The sequence below is a fragment of the Mesoplodon bidens genome (assembly GCF_964165515.1).
Source record: "Mesoplodon bidens genome assembly, chromosome: 13".
Taxonomy (NCBI): domain Eukaryota; kingdom Metazoa; phylum Chordata; class Mammalia; order Artiodactyla; family Ziphiidae; genus Mesoplodon; species Mesoplodon bidens.
Genome location: NC_138169.1, coordinates 80,417,493 through 80,443,276, shown reverse-complemented (window position 1 = coordinate 80,443,276; position 25,784 = coordinate 80,417,493). Strand labels below are relative to the sequence as shown.

The window sequence follows — 25,784 nt, the reverse complement described above, 5'->3', positions numbered from 1 at the left end:
CCCAGATAAATAGCTGAACTACCACATTCATTGTTTTTGAATTCCCTCATTGTCTATAGGAAGTCTCTGGCTAGCTGTGCTGGAAAGTCTGGAAACAGGTCAGCAAGAGAGGTTCCAGGATTCCTTTCTGCAGTAGTCAGCCAGCGAGCTTTGTGCCTTTGTGTAGCTTTGTGTAGCTCTGAAAAAATGCAAACAGCCTAGAGATTTCTTATAAAATTAACGGTTTTATCCATTTTCCCAGTTCCTGAGTCATTACTAATCTTCCATCCTTGTCAGTTTAAATGTGCTATTCAAAATAATGGACAGCAAGGCATAGAGGCTCCTTCAAAAGGTATTTAAATCTCACGAAGTAGTGATTAAAATACAGAAAACGAAGTAGCAGTTCATGGCTATCATGACTTTCCATTATGCCTTTTCTGTCCATAAGATTCGATAAGCTCCATTTGGCTAGGATTTTTTTTTTTTCTCATAAAGGTTTACCAAACAGTGCCTAGCAGAATGTCTTATTGAGCACTTAGTGACTATTTATTCAATAAATGGAAGAAATAAAGTTTAACGTATTTCTGCAGATATAAATAAGATTATTTGAATATATCATCAGTCTTGGACTGTTCCAGACTGAGAGGGGTTGTAGGAGTAGATAACTTCAGATAAAGAATGGCAGTATTCTCTCCAGCATTTAAATGGAAGTTGCATTGCTGGGGCGAATATAGTTAAATCAGGAAATTAATTTTCAGTGCATCCAGCTTCTAAAAAGTCAAAACCTTGCATTACATGAACTGAATCCATCTCACAGACATATTTTGTTTGGTCTTCACTGCATTGTCCAAAAAAATCAAGCCATTTAAAAAATCAAGTTGTTTCACATAAAAATCTAGGTTTCTGGCTTTCCTTTCAAAATCAGATCATCTGACTATATGGGGTCCTAAATTCCACATGACAACAATCAACAGTTACCCACATATGTTACCTAGTGAGACAGTTTGGTACCACAGTAAGTGTTCAGGTTGTTTGCAGGATTACAATAGAGTCTTCTGCAAGTAATACGTGCTCAGTAAGTGTCATTATTATCATCAGCCTATGTCAACATCATCAACACTATGACACTTACGTATGAACTCTGCATAGGCGTATGATGGGGACACCGACATAAGTTTTACACCACCTTTCTCCCTCCTTGACTGCCCCTCTGTGTCATTATCCATTAGAACTTTCCGCAGCAAAGGAATCTGTGCTGTTCAGTATTGCAGCTACTAACTACAAGTGGCTATTGCACATTGGAAATGTGGATAGTACAATTAAGGTAGTGAATTTTTAATTTCATTTAACTTTAATTTTAATTTAACTAAGCACACGTGGCTAGCAGCTACTATATTGGACCGCGCAGCTTTAAAGCTTCTCTCAAACATACCTCAGTTTTCCTCCCCTCTCTGCCTATCAAACTCTGCTCTCTGAATCTGAAACCAATGTATGTTCTCTTGTAAGAACCTGGCAATATTTTACAGGGGTTGGCTCTTTAAGGGTGACTTGCCAGTTTTGCATGATCAAAATGGCATTTACAAATGTGAATTCTTTAGATCCTCTTCCCTACCCTACCCTCATGATTCTAGAGTAGGGCCCCAGATCTCACACTGTACATTTTTAACAAGCACCTTCCAGGTGATTCTTAAAACCATGCAAATTTAATAAACTCTATCAAAGCCATAATTTTCAAAGACGGATAAGGAAGAGGAGTCAGCGTGCATTATACAACGTGTGGGCATTTTGGAACAACAAATGCCAACCTCCTGCCCTGCCTTCCCCTGTCTCATCCCCACCTCAACCTCCACCACCTCCACTACTTGCCATCAAGTCCTGTCCTTTCTACATGCCTCTAAGGGGAGCATGGCCCTCTGGTGGGTTATTTCCTAGTAGATACTTTTTAGATATGAGCCAGCTCTGTTCTCTTGGGATGACTGATACCCTAAACCCACAAGTGTCAGCCCCTGGAGCAATGTTTGAACGACGTGACCCTGAACTGCTTTCCATCTCTTGTGTGCATTGTGATAGAACCCTGACTGTGTTGTGCAGTCATCTTTTCTCTCCTGGGACTTCGAATTTGGAGTTCAAAAAGGAGAAATTATTTCTGCCTGCTGATAGGATCAAGATGGTATAAACTTGTTTGCTGAGGGGCAGCCAAGTTTAGTAAGATCCCCATGAAGGATCTGGTAGAGCTGATCCTCAGAAAAGCAGAAAAATGAGGCAAATGCTCAGAAGCAAAGAGAAACGCCTCCTGCCTGGCCTTGGATGGAAGGAGAGAGGGACCTTACTTCCTAGTGGCTTTCCAGCGAGGACATCGTGCAGGCTGAATCCGACTCAGGTGACAGCACTGAGTGGAAGATACTGGCTGACATCAGACAAGGACAGCTTGTCACATCTGCTCACGGCTAAACTCTCACTGCTTTCTGGGGAATCCTTAAAGAACTGCACCTTGGCCACTCAAGGACCCAGGACAAACTTCTCTGCTACCTTCCAGTCAATCAATTTGCCCCAATAATGTACAATACAAGCTCCACTGTTCCCAGATTGTCTTAATTTTTCTCTCCTCTCTTAGCAATCCTGTTTACCTCACTCTTTCAGGTGTGAATAAACAATTAGCATGTAAAATAATTAAACTAGCTGTGAAATAGTTACCCACATGTCTCTGGGTTATTCTACAACACCGACTTCTATCCCTGGTTAGTCCCTGTGGTCCTGTCAGCCTCGGGATGTTTCAGTTACATATCCAAACAAACCGGCAGAGACACATGCACAGGTGTGTGGGGAAGAAAAGAATCCTTGTCCTAGAACAGCAACTTAAAACTTGGCGTGTATCCCAGGAGCATTTTAAAGGAGTGGATTACCAGACTGTATACTCAGGGATTCTTAATCCATAGGGCTTGGACAGATTTCAGAAAGTGGCATTTTTAACAACACCCTGGTCTTTCTGATACTGGGGGGTCCAAGAAGTTTTATTTGATAAGCACAGTCCTAAAGAAAAAGTCAGATAATTAAAAAAAATGTTTGAGGAGTGCATGTGTGCGTGTGGTATGTGTATGTGAGGGTATGATTTTTTAACATCAGAAGGGGATTTCTGATAACTCTAAAGTCACTTCTTTCCCTTATTCCTTTGAAGTCATTGATTTACTGCCAGTTGTGCCCGGAAGCCTAGCCCAGGCTTTCATTTGAGGTGACACAGCTGGGTTTAGTGGTGTCTTTGGTCAAGAGAAGACAAATGGACCCAGTACCTGCTAAACAAAAAGCCATGTGTGAACAAATTAGGTGACATCTGGCTCAGGAACAAATGACAAAGAGCTGATTGAAAACGCAGGCAATAATTCAAGGCTTGATTTGAACAACTACCGACCATTTGCACATAATCAATTTTTAGAGTCAGTGAGCTAGGGCAGGGTTTCTCAGACTCAAGAGTACTGACATTCTGGGCTGGAAAGCTCTTTGTTTGGGGTTAGGGGCGGGGTGGTCCCGTGCATTGTCAGATGTTGAACAGGGCTCCTGGCCTCTACTCTCTAGATGCCAGCAGCTCCTCATCCCTGAGTGTGACAATCAAAAACTTCTCCGGACATTGCCAAAGGTCCTGAGGGGCAAAACTGCCCCCATAGAGACCAATGGTACAGACAGGGGGGAGGGAGAGAGGAAGGACCCCATCATGTGCTCCCCTTGTAAGTTTCACCTAGTTTAAAATTTTCTTTCATAGTAAAAGCACAACTATATGTAAGCAGATGTGGTAGCGATAAAGCTTCTCATTTATAAATGCAAGGTTTTAGTGGACTTATGGGGAAACTTCTTTCCTCAGAAGCTGGCTTTGGTATTTTTAAATTTTTGTAAATCCAGTTACTGTCATACAGACTCTTGTACAGCTGGATAAACAAACTCAGGGAACACTCTCAGCCACATCTTCATTAGCAACTCTGCAGGCAAAATCCCTGTCATTTTGAGATGTTTTGTACTCAAAGCAATTGCAGAAAGAGTATTTTCAGATTCTACTGCCTGCTTTAAATCTGTGGTTTTGTCTTTATTATTGGTGTTGCCTATTACTGCTGGCCAATTGTGCAATAACATTTGCAGCTCAAGTTTGGTGTCTGTTTCTGTACAATCAGAGCTACTATCTCGCCAAACTCTGGGGCAAAACTAGTCCTAACCGTGCTCATAGATCAGTAAAATATACCTCTGGCCTTGATAAGTAGTTCAAGAAATCTGCATCTGAGCTCTCACAGACAAAACCATGTCAAGGCAGAGATATGCTAAGGGAAGAATAACTAAGTCTTCCCCAGGTTCAAATGCCCGAGCTCCGCACAAGCCTGTGCCTTGGAGATCCATGCACAGTCAGTTGCTGAATGCACAGCAATTAGTTCTCAGATATCTTTGCCCCAGTTCTTAAGAGTCCACCAGAATAACAGATCATGGACAAATGCAATTTCAGTCAAGGGGACTTATTGTAGTGTCTTGCCTTGTTTTATTGTTTGCACTTTATCTTTCCATAAGGCAATGTATCAGTAATATTAACCTTATGTTCTAAGGCTCTGAACTTGAATTTACCTATCTGAAGACATAAAATTCTTGCAGAAATTCTCCTTAAAATGTTGGCAGACTTCCCTCTGAGGTTTCACTTGAATTAAGTCACCCCCAAGACATAGCTCCAACTCCAATTGTGCGGTGGCAAGTTCCTCAGCACCGTTGGAAGAGCAGGAGCTTCTGATTCTGCTCAGAACTCAGCAACCCCCTCCAGATGTTTATAACTTCCTCCTTTTCTGCCTTAAAATGAGGTTGGTAATTCATGTTCAACAGTCAATACAGACTCATCACAAAGTGCTGGGCTCTGAGCTAGATGTTGAAGAATTTAAAACCAGAAAATAAGTGAAAAGAGAAGATAAGAAAAGAAAAAAGTAAAGAAAGAAAGAGGAAGGGAGGAGGAAAGAAGCCTCCTGCCTTGGGGAATCTAGTCAAGAAAGCATTATCTCTGCTGTAAGCAGGGTGGCTGGGGGTAGGGTTGAAAGATATTCAAATAAAAAAAAACACAGATTTTCATTAAGTGCTTTGAAATCACAAGTAATATCTCATGTAGATTTAAGATCTTTTTATATAGCAGGAAATCCCTAGAGCGATAGACTGTATGGTTCTTCACTTATATTGAAATAAGATACTGCTCCAGGATCCTGAATTTATCAGCTGTTGGTATATGTATCTCTTGCCACACTCATAAAGATTTTTAATGCGCAATAACATAACATACAGCTCATCCAGTCTACGGCTGGATGCAATATTTATAATTAACTAACTTTGTACCATCTTCACGTGTGGAAGGAGCAATAATTGGAGCTATCCATTTTTAGTTCACAGGAAACAAGACGCTCTTCATTTTTCATAGTGCCATTTACCTACCACCCTTTCTGCCAATGACTTGAATTGTTCAGCCGTAGCTCCTGTTTTATTTCAATGGACTCACAACTTGGAGATGATGCCAGTTCAAAGTGAATTAGCCTGAAAGCTCATCTGGAAATGCTGAGAGGTTCGCTGCATCCCACAGCTTCAGCGCAGATGCATGGGGCAGACCTGAAAGCCACAATGTCTGTACCTGAATGCATTCATCTGTACAGTAAAAATGATCATACTGATGTTAAATCTGATAAAAAAGAAAAAAGCAAAGGATTGGATGAAAGTTGAAATATTCCCCTGGCAGATGTCAGTGCTCATAATTCTCCATGGTTCACTTTGCCCTCATGTCGTGAGGCACTCTGCATCCACAGAATGAAAGAGCCCCATGCACACATTTTGTTCTGAGAAATGGTCTGCATGTTTACTCACTGTATTTACTAATGCAAATTCCTAGTCGGTTTCCAAAGCTCCTCTTTGCAGAAAATTATAAGAATCTCTGCATTTGGGCTCCTCTTTCCTCCAAATCTACTTTCTCCCGTTAAGTGAGGCTGGAAGCCATGGGTCATCTTTCTCCATCGTGGGTCACATAGCGGGGCAGTCCAGATGTTTACAGGAAGTTTTGCCTCTGGAGTTTGAAGGAGGATCCTTGTTTCAGAATGAATCTCAGTGGAGGATTCAATGCTCTACGTGAGCCCAGCTGTTGAAGGTTCAACTCATTTCAAACACAGGTACAGCCCTTATGGGGGGGCTGAGTGAATGCCCAGGACCTGAAGGAGCTTTGAATAGAGCACAGGAGTCAGCCAGGGAAAATATTAAGCGTAAAACAAATGAGCTGAGGCTGAATATAGATATAAATCATAGAGTGCTGGAGTAGTTCATTCTGCTTAGGGAAAAATCTAGGGTGTATTTACAGAAGAATTTAAGCATCTGAGCTGAGACAAGTATGATAAGAGAACATCAAGAGTCAAAAAAAATGTCACCTAGCCAATGGGGGTGTTGGGTGGAAGATGCTATGCAGGAAGGAACGGGATGAGCACAGTTATGGAAACAGCAAAGTAAAAGCAAGATTGGCCATTTGGACTGGGGTTGGGTTCCGAAGGGGATAAAATAGAAGACTGATGAGGAGGTAGAGGCCACATTTCCACCCAAGGTAAATTATTTTGAAATTTATTCTGCTAGCAGCGGTCTACGGTTTGGTTTTACCAGGAAGTGATCTAAGCAAGACACTTACTTTTTAATACACATATCTGTCCCTTTTCCCAAAATGGGATGGAGTAGGAGGAAAGTGAAGGCGTCATCAATCCCCAACTGGGGAGGCGTTTGTTTATTTGCAACAACTGATATTTCACTGTATTCCTGTCCTTACTAAGTTATTCGTGATAGCAGAGGGTAGACCTTAGGTTGACTCCTGCCCAAGGGTAATCTCAGATGTCTGTGAGAAGTTCCATATGTCCAGTACCACAGGAATCACAGCTGCTCTACGATTTCCAATGTCTGAAATTGCACACACGTGCCGCATAACTGAGCCACACAGTCATCGCTTCCTGTGGGTCTTCACTGAATTCCAGGTTTCACTTCTTTAATAAGAAAGAGGTTCCTTCCACCTGTTTGTCCCATACCTTTCCATCTTTTTTTTTTTTTTTTTTTCTTTTTCTTTTGCGGTACGCGGGCCTCTCACTGTTGTGGCCTCTCCCGTTGCGGAGCACAGGCTCCGGACGTGCAGTCTCAGCGGCCATGGCTCACGGGCCCAGCCGCTCCGCGGCATGTGGGATCCTCCCGGACCGGGGCACGAACCCGTGTCCCCTGCATCGGCAGGCGGACTCTCAACCACTGCGCCACCAGGGAAGCCCCCTTTCCATCTTTTTACTGCCGGAGAAATTATTCCGATCAATAAAGCTGATTAGTCTTTTTTGTTTCCCCCTGATCTTTAGTATCTGTGCTCCTGAAGTCAGTCTCACATTAATCCGGTATATTGATTTTGCATTTCTGACCGACAGCAATCTCAGCCAGGCTGCCTCACATTCTTCCCCTTCTCAGCCCTTGCTGTTCCTCAAGTATGATCCCTGACATCCCACAGCGTCACGCCGCCCGCCCCCGCTTCCCCCATCGTTTGTAATCAGGCCCAGAACCTCCTCTATCTTCCTCCCACTCCTAGCCCTGTTAGATTGGCCTTCTCCCCACAACCGAAGGGGTAAGAGATGCGGGACTCAGCCGGCAGGGAGCCGTTTTCAGACGCTCGCACTCCCAAATTTCCCCCTCCTCGGGCTCTGCTGGTCCGGGAACGCGAGGCCGCCACAGCTGCCGGAAAAACACGCGCCCCGAGCCCCTTGGGTTCTGATCCCGGGGGCGATCGGCCCCTCCCCAGCCCCGCCCCTCCTTCTTCCAGCCCCGCCCTCGACTCCCGGCCTGAGCCGCCTGTTGTCATTCTCCCCCAGCCCCGAAGCCCCAAGGCCCTGAGGCCCCGCCCCGGAGCCCGCCCCCGTCGTTCCCGCCCCGCCCCCGGCCCGCCTAGCCTTCTCTCGCCCTCCCTGGGCCGCGCGGCCGGAGCTGGCACCGAGGAGCGGCGGCCGCGGCGGCATCGCGTTCTGGACACGCCAGCGCTCCGCTGGACACGGCGTCCACGAGCGCGCCCGCCGCGCGCGGATCTGCCTTCCGCGGTCCGGGGCTGCCCGGGGGGCGTCCGGCGTTCCCCGAGGGCGGGCGTGTCCGCGCGGCGCCGGCCGGGGCGCGAGCGCGGGGCCGCAGCCTGTTGCAGTGCGGGGGGCTCCGGGCCGGGGGCGCCGGGAGCCCTGCGGGGGGCCGCGCGGCCCGGCTCCCAGCGCAGAGCAGTTTTCTCCAACTCTCCGCCTCCGTCTCTTCCGGGCCCACCGCTGCCGGGAGACCCCGTCCGGACCTGCCAAGGTAAGCGGACTTGGCCCTTGAGGGGATCTCTTATCCCCAAACCACAGCCAGAGGGCGGGGGTGAGGAGCAGAGGATGGAGTTGGCATGTTGGTAGGAAGCGAATGAAAAAAATGCAACAGGCGGAGCGGATCAGGGAACTCCTAGCGTTCATGTTTCCTACAGAGAGGAGACTTGTCCAAGACTGAAACTTGGTTAGGTTCTTCAGAACCGAAGCCGGGCAGCCGCGAAGCTGCTCCTTGAGTGTGGGTCTGAGCTCCCTCTGGTGGCTTCTTGTAAGGATGGAAAACCGGGCTACGGGAGAGAGACTGGTGCAGAACCGCTCGCTGTTCCTCGCTCCCACACACTGTCATGATTTCTCCTTCGAGAAAAGTGACTGCTCTTACTAGTTCCCCTGGCAAAGACACCCTCCGAGCCCTTGAACGTTAAACCCTCAACCGGAATCATAATGGTCCTTTAAACTTTTGCTTTTTGTCTCTGAGTCTTCTGTGATCAAAACAAGAATGACAGGACTCATCTTCTGTTAATTGCATTTGAATAAAAACATTTTAAATGACTAAAGCAAGCCACAGTAAAATAAATACTCTTAGGAAAGTTACATCTTGTAGCCGCTTGTCTTCTGCCACCATTGTTATCCTAACATGTGCGTTGAAAAGTATAAGAAAAAAGAATCATTTGGTCTAACTTAGATTGTAGTTAATAACAGATCTTATTGTGATTCTAAAATTTCTATCAGGAGACGTTAGAACATTTAAATCTTCTGTTTATGTCCACTCCCAGCACACCTGTAGCCTCAGAGAATTTCTGTTTTGTTTTTCCCCCAGAAAGGAGTATGTCATGAAAAAGGAACAGAAAAGACACGTCACTGTTGGTGAAAGGGGAGTTTTCTTTCCCAGTTGGTGGTTACTTCATGATTGGAAGAGAAGTACCTAGGTGGCTGAAGAGATTAGATTTTCATAGCTGTACCGATGAAGCTGATAAAAGAAGATGGGAAAATGCTTTCTCTGGGTCATAATAGGCTGATGAGTAAGTAAGCCTGAAAAAAGACAGATCTGAAATGAGGACAGGAATCTTGAGTGTTTTAAAACCAAGCAGGACTTTGAATACTTGTTGAGGATGTTTTTTTCCGAAAAAATGGAGGAAGAAAAAATTCTCAAAGCAAAAAGTGTAAAAAGCTGAGAGGAGTAACAACCCAGTCAGCTCCAAGAATTGCAGTACTTTCAGCTTCTCTGAGCACACACAGGCAAAGGCATCAGACATGTATGATGATCTTACCCCTGGTGATGGCTTCCTGCTCCAGGAATGACTTCTTAATGTGGGTTTTGGAGTGCTTTTTTTTCTTTTTTTTACAATGTGTGTTTTTTGACTCTTTGTGTTAGGTAGATTTATGTCAAGGAAGTAAATTGTGAATTCATGGTATTTTTGACCATCTCCACCCCTGTTCGCTGTGTGATATTGGAAAATTAGAGGTTTTAACATTCCTTGAAGTTTTACTTTACTGGAAGCAACACTGCATCAGGCAAACAGATCCACAGTGTAAGTTTTCTCTTTTTGGCAACTGTACTTGCTTTGAATGAGCCGAATGTCAGCTGGATTTCACAGCATATCCGATTTACAGTCTGTGTTTTATCAAGGCCTTAAATGTATGTTTTATACTCAGCAGATGGGAAACACATTGAGTACTGTGTTTGACATGTATGCCTAAGGAAAGGAGCTCCCCGATGGATCATGGCGTTAATGTTTACAGGACATTTCTTATTTTTACTGTTAGTGATGTTTGCTTTCTCTACTTTTGAAGAATCTGTGAGCAATTACTCTGACTGGGCAGTTTTCCCAGATGACATAGATCAGCTTAAGACACAGAAAGTGCAAGATTTCAGACCCAACCAAAAGCTGAAGAAAAGTATGCTTCATCCACATTTATATTTTGATGCTGGAGAGATCCAAGCAATGAGGCAAAAGTCTCGCACAAGCCATCTGCATCTTTTTAGAGCTATCAGAAGTGCAGTGACGGTTATGCTGTCCAACCCGACATACTACCTACCTCCACCCAAGCATGCTGATTTTGCTGCCAAGTGGAATGAAATTTATGGTAACAATCTGCCCCCTTTAGCACTGTACTGTTTGTTATGCCCGGAAGACAAAGTTGCCTTTGAGTTTGTTTTGGAATATATGGACAGGATGGTGGGCTACAAAGACTGGCTGGTGGAGAATGCACCAGGGGATGAGGTTCCAGTTGGCCATTCCTTAACAGGTTTTGCCACTGCCTTTGACTTTTTATATAACTTATTAGATGATCATCGAAGGCAAAAATACCTAGAAAAAATATGGGTTATTACTGAGGAAATGTATGAGTATTCCAAGGTCCGCTCATGGGGCAAACAACTTCTTCATAACCACCAAGCTACTAATATGATAGCGTTACTCACTGGGGCCTTGGTGACTGGGGTAGATAAAGGATCTAAAGTAAATCTATGGAAACAGGTTGTAGTAGATGTGATGGAAAAGATGATGTTTCTGTTGAATCATATTGTCGATGGTACTTTGGATGAAGGTGTTGCCTATGGAAGCTACACGGCTAAGTCAGTCACACAGTATGTTTTTCTGGCCCAGCGCCATTTTAATATCAACAACTTGGATAATAACTGGTTAAAAATGCACTTTTGGTTCTATTACGCCACCCTTTTGCCAGGCTTCCAAAGAACTGTGGGTATAGCAGATTCCAATTATAATTGGTTTTATGGTCCCGAGAGCCAGTTAGTTTTTTTGGATAAGTTCGTCTTAAAGAACGGAGCTGGAAATTGGTTAGCTCAGCAAATCAGAAGGCACCGGCCTAAAGATGGACCAATGGTCCCCTCCACTGCCCAGAGGTGGAGTACTCTTCACACTGAATACATCTGGTATGATCCCCAGCTCACCCCACGGCCTCCTGCGGAATATGGTACTGCAAAAATGCACACATTCCCTAACTGGGGTGTTGTCACTTATGGGGCTGGGTTGCCAAATACACAGACCAATACCTTTGTGTCTTTTAAATCTGGGAAGCTAGGAGGGCGAGCTGTCTATGACATAGTTCACTTCCAGCCATACTCCTGGATTGATGGGTGGAGAAGCTTTAACCCAGGACATGAACATCCAGATCAGAACTCATTCACTTTTGCCCCCAATGGGCAGGTATTTGTTTCCGAAGCTCTCTATGGACCCAAGTTGAGCCACCTTAACAACGTACTGGTGTTTGCGCCATCACCCACAAGCCAATGTAATAAGCCCTGGGAAGGTCAGCTGGGAGAATGTGCACAGTGGCTTAAGTGGACCGGAGAGGAGGTTGGTGATGCAGCGGGGGAGATCATTACTGCCTCTCAACATGGGGACATGGTATTTGTGAGTGGGGAAGCAGTGTCAGCTTATTCCTCAGCAATGAAGCTGAAAAGTGTCTATCGGGCTTTGCTTCTCTTAAACTCTCAGACTCTGCTAGTTGTTGATCACGTGGAGAAGCAAGAAGATTCCCCAATAAAATCTGTCAGTGCCTTCTTCCATAATCTGGATATCGATTTTAAGTACATCCCATATAGGTTCATGAACAGGTATAACGGCGCCATGATGGATGTGTGGGATGCACATTACAAAATGTTTTGGTTTGATCATCGTGGCAGTAGCCCCATTGCTAGTATACAGGAAGCAGAGCAAGCCGCTGAATTTAAGAAGCGGTGGACTCAATTTGTTAATGTCACATTTCAGATGGAATCCACAATCACAAGAATCGTATATGTCTTTTATGGGCCATATGTCAATGTTTCCAGCTGCCGATTTATTGATAATTCCAATTCTGGACTTCAGATTTCTCTCAATGTCAATAATACTGAACATGTTGTTTCCATTGTAACTGACTACCATAACTTGAAAACAAGGTTCGATTACCTGGGATTTGGTGGCTTTGCCAGTGTGGCTGATCAGGTCCAAATAACCCGATTTGGTTTGGGCACTCAAGCCATAGTGAAGCCCATAAGACATGACAGAGTGATTTTTCCCTTCGGATTTAAATTCAATGTAGCAGTCGGGTTGATTTTGTGCATCAGCTTGGTGATCTTAACTTTTCAGTGGCGGTTTTACCTTTCTTTTAGAAAGCTAATGCGGTGGATCCTCACCCTTGTTATTGCCTTGTGGTTCGTTGAGCTGGTGGATGTGTGGAGCACTTGCACTCAGCCCATCTGTGCAAAGTGGGCGAGGCTGGAGGCCGAAACGAGCGCGAAGCCTGTGTCTCCCCAAGGGCACCGCATCGATCTTCCTGACATCGTCATTACCTCACTTCCTGGCTCAGGAGCTGAAATTCTCAAACAACTCTTCTTCAACAGCAGTGACTTTCTCTACATCAGGGTTCCCACAGCCTACATTGAGATTCCTGAAACTGACTTTGAGATCGACTCCTTTGTGGATGCCTGTGAATGGAAGGCGTCGGATGTCCACGGTGTGCATTTCCGTTTACTCCGAGGCTGGTTGCAGTCCTTGGTCCAAGACACAAAACTCCATTTGCAAAACATCCATCTGCATGAACCCAGCAGGGGTAAACTGGCCCAATATTTTACCACGAATAAGGACAAAAAAAGGAAGTTGAAAAGGAGAGAGTCTTTGCCAGAACAAAGAAGCAGAATGAAAGGCGCCTTTGATAGAGACGCTGAATACATTCGGGCTCTGAGGAGACACCTGGTCCATTACCCCAGCGCGCGGCCCGTGCTCAGCCTGAACAGTGGGAGCTGGACCTTAAAGCTGCATTTCTTCCACGAAGTTTTAGGAGCTTCGATGAGGGCCTTGTACGTGGTGAGGGACCCTCGGGCGTGGATTTATTCGATGCTGTACAGTAGTAAACCAAGTCTTTACTCTTTGAAGAATGTACCAGAGCACTTAGCTAAACTGTTTAAAATAGAGGGAGGTAAAGGCAAATGTAACTTAAATTCGGGCTATGCTTCCGAGTATGAATCATTGAGGAAAGAATTATCAAAATCCAAGCCACACGCAGTGTCCCTGCTGGCTCACGTGTGGCTAGCAAACACTGCAGCAGCCCTGAGGATAAACACAGACCTGCTGCCTACCAGCTACCAGATGATCAAGTTTGAAGATATTGTGCATTTTCCTCAGAAAACCACTGAAAGGATTTTTGCCTTTCTTGGAATTCCTTTGTCTCCTGCTAGTTTAAACCAAATATTGTTTGCCACCTCCACGAACCTTTTCTATCTTCCCTATGAAGGGGAAATATCACCAACTAATACTAATGTTTGGAAACAGAACTTGCCTAGAGATGAAATTAAACTGATTGAAAACATCTGCTGGACACTGATGGATCGTCTAGGATATCCAAAGTTTATGGACTAAATGCTGCAGGTCAGCAGAAATTTGCACTAATAATTTCCAACCCAATTTGTGGATATGAATTAGAAGAGTTTGTATATTCTTGTACTGTGTGTATGTATGTATGTGTGTTGGTGTGTGTTTGTGTGTGTGTGTGTGTGTGAGTGATCAGTTTGCTACTTGCACAGAGAGATTATTTAAAAATAAGCACCCTGTTTGGCCTAGCAGGATTCATTTTTATGTCACCACTTTTCCTTGCCTTTGTTTCTGAATTTTTTCTGCTAAAATGTTTCTGCTGCAGAGGTGTAGATGAAGTTATATCACAGTGGTCAGGGGAGATAGGAAGATTTTAAAGGTTTTTGTCCAACTCTGTCTTTCATCTGTAACTGTGCTGATCTATCTCGAACCTCACACTGCTAAAGGCCTTGCAGTTGCTGCTTTACCCAAGCATCTGTTGCTTTCAAGAAGGACTGCAAAAGTTCCTTATCTTTTTCAGAAGGTGTCCTAATGTATTTATCTTGCGTGCGCGCACACACACACACAAATCCTTTCACTGTGTATAATGTTCACTGATATCACTGGGGAAATGGAGAAAACTCCTATCAGAATTATAGGATCCCTTCTGGAAAATATAGATGGAAATACAGAATGAATTTTTTTTTTGAGGTCAGAAACAATGACCTGAAAATCCTCTAAGTTTTTAATTTAGAAGTAATAAAGAATCAGTCTTGGAACGGTGGCTGCCAAGGACTGGTACGGTATTTTAGACCTGCTTGTCTTTTTAAAACACTCTCTTTCTTGCTTCCTTGAAGCTGTAGCTGTTCACCATCACCACTCCCACCCTTTTCTTTCTGTGTCTGTCACTCAAAACAGTCAATAGTTACTGATGGCTAAACTCCCGATATTTGTGGGAATTTTTTTTTTTCTGTTCTGATGATTCATTTTGCATCAAAGCCTGACACAGCCTTAGAATCAGATTTCTCCTTGTGGAATTATCACTGTATGACTCAAAGAAAGCAGTGCCACTGCTGCCAGTGTTTTTTTAGACTGGAAACAGAATTGGAAAACTGCCTGACTTATCTTGCATCCCTTTGAATGAGTCCACAGACTGCCAGTGTCGGCAAAAGTTGAAGGCGAATGGGAGATGATGTCAGAGGCATCTGTTTCCTTTACCATCTGCATCTTATTATAAATATAGTCGTCATAAAGTATGGTTCATTTTATTTTGGTAGGCTCTGAAATCAAAATGCTATGCCATTAGAAGCCAGAGGAGTAATTACAATGTATTGGATGAAAACTATTAGGCAGTGTGGAGACTTGATGAAAATCTCTGTACAGACTGTAGTCTTCTTCCTAATGCTTCAGACTGTAGTTTCCACCCGCCCTCCCCATCACCCATGCTCTAACACTTGGGAGTCTGTCATTCTGACCTAGATAAAAGTGGTTCTTTCTCAGTAGTTTATTATTATGTCAAAATGTGCCTCCAGGGTGATAAAGCTGTGGATATGTTACATTCCAGCTAAAGCTAACTGGGCTGTCATTTTTCTTCCATTACAGTGTGAAAGCAGACCGACCACTTCCCCCCCATCCCCATATCTGCCTCCTCTCATAGCTTTCCCTGCTTTCTCTTTACAGTGTCAAAATGAATGAAAATCCTATTAATACAGGTTGAGAGGGCAACTGAAGACCTGAATCCACACTGTTATTCTCAAGGAAGATTATTCGTCCTATCTCAGGGTTATCAACAAGCATGTAACATTTCTACATGGATGATAACACTGTTTCCATTATTGGTCAGAGTCTCGGTGTTTGCTTTCAATTCCCAGGATGTGTGATCTTAAATCAGATCAAATAGAAAGGCTCTGGGTTGAAAGTAATATTAGGCCTGATCAAGGTAAGAATTACAAATGTGTGCAAGTAACAGCAGAGAAGGCAGAAACTGTACCACTGCCTTTCCTTTAACTTTGTACAGAAACATGCCCACAGGCAGAAGAGAGCCAGGGTGAGTATGTGGAGGCGTTGGGGGAGAGAAAATGGAAAAGAGCGAGCAGTTCTGTAAATGGATACGGGAACAATATGGAATATCTTATTTACAGCTAAAGAAAGGAACACACTTAAGATGATCTTCACAGTGTATCTTAACTTTTACAACATAGCAAGGTGAAGGTGAATTTCCTTGTCTACTCATCCACTCTGACCCCAAGGGAAACTTAGCTGGAGGAGAAGACTTCTATTCACAGGTTCTATTTCTAAGCAATGTTTTACATGGGTGAGGGACGGCCCAGCATTGCATATGCGTCCATTTGTTCATGCTTAGGAGCCCCTGCCTTATAATCTCAATTATAATCTCAGAACGTCTAAGTCCTACATTCCTAGGGTGTTATCCTAGGAAGAAATGTGAATAGACTCTACACTTATTTTTCTTCTGATCATCTTGAAAATAATTAAAGCAACGATTATCACTGTGTGACACTTACAAAGCAAACACTTTAAAAAATGTCTTCCATAAAATCAATTCCTTTCCTCATTAACTTCCCCAAACTTAGGCCCAACTGGAATTAAAGCTGTTATTAAAATAATATCATTTAAATGTTGAAATTTTGAAAGAATGTGTCCATTTTGCTGACAGAAGTAACATAAACGTAGAGGTAATGTTGATCTAGTTTTCAAAAGTTTGAAATAACGCAAATTACTCACTTAGGATGAAATAGGCCATATCCAGAGATGAATTTACTGTAATGACAATTCCAGAAAGGAAGGAAATGGGAGAATCTGTTCAGGAGAAAGAAGATAAATCTGTGATTATACTTAAATTTAACCTTTAGAAACCCAGAAAGGCACGAGTTTTAGGCAGATGGCACAACAACTCATACATACTCAGCTTAAACCCGCAATATTAGACATTTGATTGGCTGGCTTTTTGGACAAACAGAAGACTTAGTACTGTAAGTTGCCTGGCAAGAATGGGATAATTATTTATGTCCAGTACCCAGCCATGGCATGGGATCTGGCACAAATATCTTCATATTCGAATAAGAACCTCTCTCCACACACACTAGTTATGTTTAATTTTTTTTTCCCTTTTGTGGAAACGCCCCCCCTTCTGTCTGCCACTGACTTTTGATTGGTGTCATTTATCAGCAGAGTTTGGTACATCATAGATCCTAGACGTTCTTGATACAAAGTCTATCACATTCAGTTATCTATAAGTTAACATTAACTGTTTGATTGACTTAACTCTGATCATAATTACAAAAATGTCGCTAATTTAGCAAAAAATGTGAATAGAAGGCAGTATGTTATAACACCACTTACAGAGGTAAGGGAGCCTAATATTCTAAGACAGATCAAGATAGTTGCTAAGGCAGTGTTTTCAGTACTTGACTAATATCTCTATTTCCCTTCACGTTGGCAGAAAAATCCAAATAATATTTTAAGAACTAGACAATTTTTTTTTTTTTGCACAAAGGATAGTAGGAACATCAAACAGTAGATTCTCGCATTCTCTAGTTAACTTGTAGCTGCTTGAGCTATAATTTACATGAGCTTGTGTTTAGTCCAAGTAACATGTTTAATTCTATTTCCAAAGACAGGTTCGGCTAAGCCTTCCACACCATGGGGGTTTTGTTTTTGTTTTTGATTTTCATTTTGCTTTCACACCTATCCAGTTATGCAGCAAAGAAAACCTGTACTGAAGATCATAGACCAGTTTATTCGAGCTATATGTATAACACAACTCCTCTATTAATAAACAAATAAAAAGCTAAAAGCAACTTGGCTATGGTTGGGATAATTTGTAATAGCCCTTTTCTTTAGGACTTTGGGTAACTGTGTTAGGCTTTTGTATGGAGCTGAGATGGAAACTGCAGTCCCACGATTTCAGCCACTAGCACCCTTAGTGAAGGGTGAGCCGTGCCTCTACTTCCTTATCTTAATTCCAAGTGCCGTCTTTGACTTGCCCTCAGTCCATTTCACTCTTCTATGTACATCATCCCAACTTACTAAGTGGCAAGAACATCCCGTACTATGCACCTGTGCTCCACATCTGCCCCTCCTGGGATATCTATTCAAGCAGGAGATCTCTAAAACGAAGGTCCCTGCAGGTCCCTTGAGATATTCTAGTAGGTGGTGCACAGGGTTGGCAGAGAGAAAGATAAGGATCTATCATGAATTAGTCTCTCAGTATGTGCTGCACAGAACCATAAGGTTTTCATGTATATCATTACAATCTTCAAAACAACTCACTGGTATTCGTTTTACAGATTAATCTGAAGCCCATATTCTCTCTCTAGGGAATATGTTTTTGTGAAGGAATTTGGAGCAGGTTTACAATTCCATTATCAATTCACTTATTCACAGTAATTTTGGGATATCTACTGTCAAGACAGTGATTAGTATGAGGGGAGAACACAAAAACTGGTTGACTCTGACCTTGCCCTGAAGAACCGATGGTCTCTCCAGAATTCATCAAGAAGAGAAGGAGAGGAAGGGCATGCCAGGTAGCCATTACCACCCGAGGAAAGGCACCGCAAAGTGTTATCTACTCTGTAGTAGACAGGATTTATCTCTGAAAAAGTGGTTATGAGGAAAGGGAGTAGTTATGGAGTTTCAGTAAATGTGGACAGAGATCACCACCTGCGCTTTTCCTCATTAGGTTTGACTCTATAGTTGTCACAGGATGTCCCATCAACAAGTAGCCCTTGCAAAAGAGAAGCGCAAACAGAACAAAACCGCTGACACTTGCTCTTTCCCAATTCCCCTCCCTCCTCACTTAACTACCCCAGCACATTTATCACAAAGAAATGTGGTCCATAATTGAATATCAAGGGATGCCCTGAAGGGAAAAGGATGTGTGAGTGCGGTCTGTCTGGGCTGCGTGCAGATCACCGCTAGTAATAACAGTACAAAGGAGGATACCTCAGTGTATTTCATCCAGGCTCCAGCTGGCCAGCAGCATATTCCTTTCCTTTCCCTCCCCTCTCAGCACCCCCAGATCCACATTACCAGGCACAGCTAACCGATCCTGAGAATGCAGTAGTGAACCAAACCTATGGAGCTGACGGTCAATCAAATATATTTTAAAAGAATTCATTTTGGGAAAAAAAAATCCAACCTGTTCTGTTCCCTACCATGTAAATAATACCAAAAGGAAGGAAGGGAAGGAGGGAGGGAAGGAAAGAAGGAACAAAGGAGCAAGGAATGGAAGGAAGGAACTCAACCTAAACCTGAACACAAAGTAAGGTGCACAAGGAGAATCATTCCTGTAACAATTGTGTTCATTATTGTATGAACTATTTAAGAATCTCTTTGAAACCTTATTAAAGCTAAAACTTGAGAATAAAGGATAAATTGTAATCTGAGCAAATCTTTTCTACAGTACATTGCAATTGCTCTTTCTGTTTTATTTCTTTAAACTACTTCTGTATTGCTGTGACTCTTGAGATGAAATTTTTCGTTCAAGTGTCTTAACACTGATGAATTCCACCTCAGTGTCTCAGGTTTTCCAACTTCCTAGATAACGTGGTGTTCTCCCATATATTGTCTTCCTCTCTATTTCCAAACATGGGGCATATACCTTGTTCCTAATGATTTAAGGAAGCAAACGTTCATGCACATGTGACATCCATGATGCTCTCCATTTCTTCTTTTGGAAGTTAATTCAGCTCTCATCACTGTCACTTTTCTCATTTAGTAAATGAACAACATAAAATCTCTAATCTCTGCATTAAAATCTGACATCCTTCTATGAACAATGCTGAAGGCACTTCTTACTTTATTCATTGCATAATGCAAATGATGCTCCCAACCTTTGTTATATTACAATGAAATATTACTGCCCAATTTTATTAGTATTTATTTATTGTTTTAATTATGTATTCATTTATTCCTTTGCTTGTTTCAAAAGATTAATTTTGTTGTAGATTTGTTTAAAGTTCTTGGGATTTTAAAATAAGAACACAGTACAACCAAGAAGTGATGAAATTGCTTCCGTAAAATACCCATGAAAAGACAACTGCATATAAATAATGCAGTTAATAAAAGTTAACCCTACACAAACAAAACGGGATTTTTGCTCTTCATTTTTACTCCAGACATTAACGTGGGTGCCCTGGCTAATTCAGTGCTAACTAGAGCACAGCACGCTTGCAGTGGGCTTTTGTATGCCAAGGAACTCATGTTATTTCTCTCTAGATTTACCAAAATGAAATGTACATATATTCAGTTATACTTTATCTTTCACCCCACATTAATTATAAAACTCTCAAAAATCCCATTATTGAACACATGAGTAAAAAGGTACTTGCTTGTCTACACACATAAGAACTTGGCCGGATTCCATTATCATAAGAGGTGGAAGGTTTTCTGTGTATAAACAACAGATTGCACTGGTGGGTTTTTCACAAGGTTTGTTTGCATCTTTCTCCCATTTCCTTGATTAATTTGAAGAGGGAGATTTCTATTAAAAATGTTATATTCACAACACTTTTATATATTATATGAACTTTGAAATTAGATAAACCTGAATACAAATCCCTAGGTCAGTAAATAATGACCAGCTGTGATGTGTTGGGCAATTTTCTTAATTTTAAATCTCCATTTCCCCATCTATAAAACTCCCCCAGAGTTAATATAAGGATTAAATAAAATCACACGTGAAAATTAATAGAACGATACTTGTTTCCTCTTTGTGATCATCTCCAATTCATTATATATCAAACCCATATGTAATGTGATGCACCATTTTCCCAATAAGAAAATATTAAAATGTTTCCAGAGAATTTGAGCATACATAGTATGCAGACCAAATAGACACCTATTTTAGTATTCCATATATCAGCTGAGTTGCACAAACATGTAAAATCACAGTTATGCAATTAATATATTAATTTGGAAATACTGCTTTTTTTATGTTCACGTTTTAAGAGAAAAATTTATTCAAATTTTCATGTACTTCAATGTCTTCATTATATCTAGAAGAAATTGCAATAGAGTCATGGTTTGAGTTTTTCCAGGGAATGAATATCATATTTCCTTCTGAGTTTTACTGAGATAGAGACTATTTTTTTTTTCTTTTTGCGGTACGCGGGCCTCTCACTGTTGTGGCCTCTCCCGTTGCGGAGCACAGACTCCGGATGCGCAGGCTCAGCGGCCATGGCTCACGGGCCCAGCCGCACCGCGGCATGTGGGATCCTCCTGGACCAGGGCACGAACCCGTGTCCCCTGCATCGGCAGGAGGACTGTCAACCACTGCGCCACCAGGGAAGCCCGAGATAGAGACTTTTTTGAATTTAAGTATGATGCTATTACTTGAAATTTTATTTCATGTTACAAGTGCCATTTGTATAACATTAATCATAATTTTATGTTCATACCTTCATTCAGTAGATACATAATTATGATCTTATAGATTGTAATCATTGTATTTTTCTTAATTTTTCCACTTATTATGAAATATGTATAAAAGCTGGGGGTGTCTAAGACTATGTGTGAACATGACATTTACTCCACTGGCTATGATGGAATAAGTGAGGACCAATCTGAGGTAGCATATCCAAATTACACATATCATGATTATATACCTTAACACCATACATAACAAATGATTTTATCAATATAAAATTATCTCATCTTTATAGAATATTATTTTCTTTTAATTCATGTGTCATTCACACATATTCTTCGGGTTGGCGTAAAATTCTACGGTCCTTTATCTTCTGCTTGGTGCTTTGTAAGCCTGGATGCTTTCTCTTTTCCATGCCTGTAGATGACAACTGAGGAGCAAACTCCAGAGCCTCCAGCCAGAAACTCAGCCTTCCAGCAAGGAGTGCAAGAGAGCATGCACCTCTGCACTGGGACCAGGTGCCACAGATCTCTGATAGTAGGGTTCATACCACTGAAGAGAGAAATTCCTTTTCTTTCTTTCATTGGTTTTCCTTGGATATTGCTGTCCACACCCCTGCTGAGGTTCACTGTATGCAAATTAGAAGACACTATTTTGCTGATTCTTGCATATGCCAGCTCTACTGCCCCCTACTTATCAAACTGTAGGTATTATGGATATGCAAGATAGGTTATGCCAATATGTTGACAATGAAAAGATGTGCTGACCCTACCAGAAGCCCTCCTCTGTGATATTGATAAGTAACTGTGGCCAGAGCTGGGACTTAGAGTCAGAATTCCTATACTCACACACTCTATAATATGGTACAAAGCATATATATCTGACCTTTCATTACCGTATCCTCCTGCTCTCACCAGTCATCCCAGAGGTAACGTCTATCCTGGATTTTATGTTTACCATCCCCTTGCTCTTCTTTATAGCTCCACCACATATGTCTTGATCCTTATCAACATATTGTATATTTTTGCAGGTTTGTATACTTTATGTAAACAGTAACATATTGCATATATTCTTGTGCAACTTGCTTTTCTTTGCTCAAAATTTTATCTAATGCATGTTGATGTTTGTAGGTGGAGATCACTTATTTTCATCGTGGTAGGTTCCAATATATGCTATTATCTGAAATACCATACTTTACATATCTTTCATCTTGTTGGGTTTTGGGAATAGTTTTAATTTGGGCAATTTCAAACATTATATATAAAACTGTTTATAGATGCTGTATAATGCACATATACAAGAATTTTGTCATTGTGTTTTGTTTGTACCCAGAACCTTCCCACCCAGCCGCACTCCAGCCTAGTATATATATTGAGGGCTCAAAGCACATCCTCAACTATTCTTGGTACCAAATTATTATTTTTACAGATTGTTTGTACAAACTGACACTCTAGCCATTGTAGAAAAGTTTGTGTTGCTCCAAAATTTCTCCTGTACGTGACATTTTCATACTTTTAGATGTTTTTCTGTCTAGTGGGGTAAAAGAGTGTTACGTTTCCTTTTTTCTTTTGCAGTTCTGTTAATAACATAGCACACGCATGCAGCACACGCACTCATGCGCGCACGCACACACACACACAGTAGTCCTTACTTTTTCCATTTGTGTTTCTTCTTTTGTGAAATGAAATCCATGTTCATGTCTTTTATCCATTTTTCCATTGCATTCCTTATTTTTTTCTCATTGATTCATTGACATTTATAGTATATTAATAATACTAATCCTTTTTTGGTTATACTCGTGAATAACTTCTTGGCTTATATTTTCATGATCTTTCTATTATTACTTTTGTGATGTATTTTGACAATGCAGGTGTTCTTAATTTGAATGTAAACAAATATGTGTTTTTCTTTATTACTTGTACTTTTTTTGCATCTTATTAAAGAATCTTTCTTAAGGTCTTGGCACTGAAGATGTTCTCCTCTATTTTCTTCCAAGCATTTTAATTTTCTCATCATCATCTATTGCTGCAAAACAATATTACCACAAATGTAATGGCTTAGAACAGCACACGTTCATCATCTCACAAGTTCTGTGGGTCAGGAATCCAGGCGTGGCTGAACTGCGTCCTCTGCTCTTATATGTGGCTGCAATAAAGTAGCTGGGCCTGGGATCTCCTCTGAGAAGCATCCACTTCCAAGCTCACGTGGTTGTTGGCAAGATGTAGTTCTTTGTGGTTTGCTGGACTAAAAGCCTCAGTTCTTTTCTGGCTGTTGGCTGGAGATCCTGAGTCACTTGCCATGTGGGCTTCTCCATTGGCAGGTAACTTCATAAAAGCCAAGATGAGAGAATCAATAGAGAAACTGCTAACACATTACCATAATCATGGAAGTGACACCCAGTCAACTTTGGTGAGAAGCAAGTCAGAGGTCCCCCTATGCCCACACCCAAGGGAAAGGGACTTCACAAAGGCATGAATCCCAGGAGATGGAAGAACGGGCTTATTTTAGAGTGTCCCTGCCACAGATTTTGTCTTTTATATTTAAATATTTAATCTGCTTTATATTAATTATGTCTATTCTGAGATTTTGTTCTCTGTATAAATAACCTGCTGCCCTAGACTGAAGAGATTCAGTACCCTTTTCTTTTCCACTAATCTTCAATGCCATCTTCCCTACATATCAGGTCCTTATATTTTGTGTGAGCTGATTTCTCAGTTCTCTACTGTATTCTTCTGGCAAATTCGATTACCCAGTGACAATACTGCACTATCTTAATTACTATAGTCATTTTGTTAGCCTTGAAATCTGGCAAGCATTTTTCCTTTCTTTTTCTTCATTTCTTTAGGCTTTGTTCTTCCATGTGCATTTTAGAATTAGTTTGCATAGTCCCCCAAAGCAAACAACAATACATGTTAAAGGTGAATGCATTACATCAACTTTGGGAGAATCGACCTCTTTACATTAATCCCCATTCATAAGCATGGTATATCTCTTCTTTTATATAATATTTCTTAATCCTTTGATAGATTTAAGTATGAGCACTTTATATATTGTTATTACAGTGGATGATATTTATTTTTAATTATATGTTCTAGCTGATGATAGTATATAGAAAATACAATTGATTTTTGTGTATTTATATTGTATCAGGGAACTTATAAATCCTCTTACTAATTTAATAATTTACCTGTAAATTTTTTCAAGATACTTATACAGATGCTTTTGTAATCTTCAAGTAATGAGAATATATTTCCTTCCTTTTAATCTTATAACTTTTTAATGTTCTTACTGGATTTGTTAGGACATCCTGTAAAATACTGAGTGAGTCTGGTAATGTGAATATTCTTGTACTGTTCCTAATGTGAATGGAATGCTACTACATTTCACCACTGAGCAAATGAATGGATGCTGTATTTCACAGATTCACTTTATCAGGATGTCGTATTCCCCTGTACTCCCAGTTGATAAGTGACTTTTTATCATCAAAGCATGATGAGATTTATTCAATGCTTTTGCTGCATTTATTGCGATAATCATATGTTTCTTTGCCTTTATCTGTGAAGGTAGTGTATTTTGTGAAAATTTTTTTCTTTTGAGATTAAACCAAACTTGGCTTGCTGTGATAAAACCAGCCTGGGAATGATTCATTATATTTATATTTGTTGCTGGATTGAGTTTGTTAATAATTAATTTAAGATGTTTATATCAACATTTGTAATTGTGATTTTCTCATAATAAACTTGTCTAATTTTGAAGTCAACATACTTGTCACATAAAGTAAGTTGAGGATGTTCTATTTTTATATTTTATAGGTGAGTTTGCATAGGATTGAAATGATCTAATACAAGAATGTTTGTTAAAACTCATTTGTAAATCATCTGAGCATTCTGTTTTCTTTGTGGGAACATTTTAACTAAATATAAGATTTTACTTGGTGGTTATAGGCTTATATTACTTACCTCATGTATTTATTTTGAAGCCTATTTTGGCAAGTTATGTTTTTAAAGAATTTGTCCTGTTTGGTTTTTTTTTTTTTCACATTTATTGACCTAAATTTGCTCAAAATGCATTCTGTTGCCTCTAATTATTCATCCCCTACACATGTTTTTTCCATCCCTAATACTGAGTATGTGTGCCTTATTTCTTTCTGTTCCTGGTGGGTTTTGGCTGGTAGATATTGACAATAATAGGCCAAATATTACCTTCTATATAAGTTACATAAATTAAATTGCCTTTTCAGAGACTAATGTTTAGTCTTTTTTGTTCTTACCTAATATTTTATGTTTATTTGATATTGCATAACTGGCTCCTGATCTTACATATTTCCTTTATTTACTCTAACTTCTGTTGTTTCTCTTTTTTATCTTTAATTATATGCCCCATTATTTTTTGTCAATTTCCACCAGCCAAAACCACCAGAAGCAAACTGGATTTATTGTTTATTACAGTAAGAGGCATTTAAATAGTACAGCTTTGCTCTGCTGTATATCAAACAACAAACTAATAACAGCATTAAAAAAGAGCACCAATTAGAAAACATGATTTTACTATACACAAGTACAGATTTAATATCGTTAATGTGGAGAAGATTTTACATATCTGTAAGCAAAAGTGATTACAACTTTAAAAGAGAGAAGTTAAAAGCGACAGAACATGCATAAAGCAGATAACTTGTTTCACCAATTCAAAGTACAAATACTGTCACTTTCCTTTTATTTTACAATTCATATCTCAGCTTCCAAATTACTTCTACTTAAGGCCTGTCCTCCAACCACTAAATAAATGGGG

At 41.0% G+C, this 25,784-nt stretch overlaps 1 protein-coding gene across 2 annotated transcripts; it reads left to right on the top strand.

Annotated features, from left to right (window-relative positions):
- The first annotated feature begins 8,160 nt into the window (after nucleotides 1–8,160).
- DSEL (dermatan sulfate epimerase like) lies at nucleotides 8,161–22,742 on the top strand. Of its 2 annotated transcripts, XM_081253468.1 has the most exons (3): nucleotides 8,161–8,313; nucleotides 9,136–13,687; nucleotides 21,420–22,742. In XM_081253468.1, exon 2 carries the CDS (start codon nucleotides 10,040–10,042, stop codon nucleotides 13,676–13,678), a length of 3,639 nt encoding a protein of 1,212 aa, XP_081109594.1. In that variant the 5' UTR covers nucleotides 8,161–8,313; nucleotides 9,136–10,039; the 3' UTR covers nucleotides 13,679–13,687; nucleotides 21,420–22,742. The 2 variants fall into 2 exon arrangements, with proteins under 2 accessions (XP_081109594.1, XP_081109593.1); XM_081253467.1 differs by lacking the exon at nucleotides 21,420–22,742 and having other exon boundaries at nucleotides 8,162–8,313; nucleotides 9,136–13,757.
- Nucleotides 22,743–25,784: the final 3,042 nt, after the last annotated feature.

Bases quoted from the DNA above. Each gene is read 5' to 3' on its own strand.
- DSEL (XM_081253468.1), top strand. From the start codon at position 10,040: ATGGCGTTAATGTTTACAGGACATTTCTTATTTTTACTGTTAGTGATG.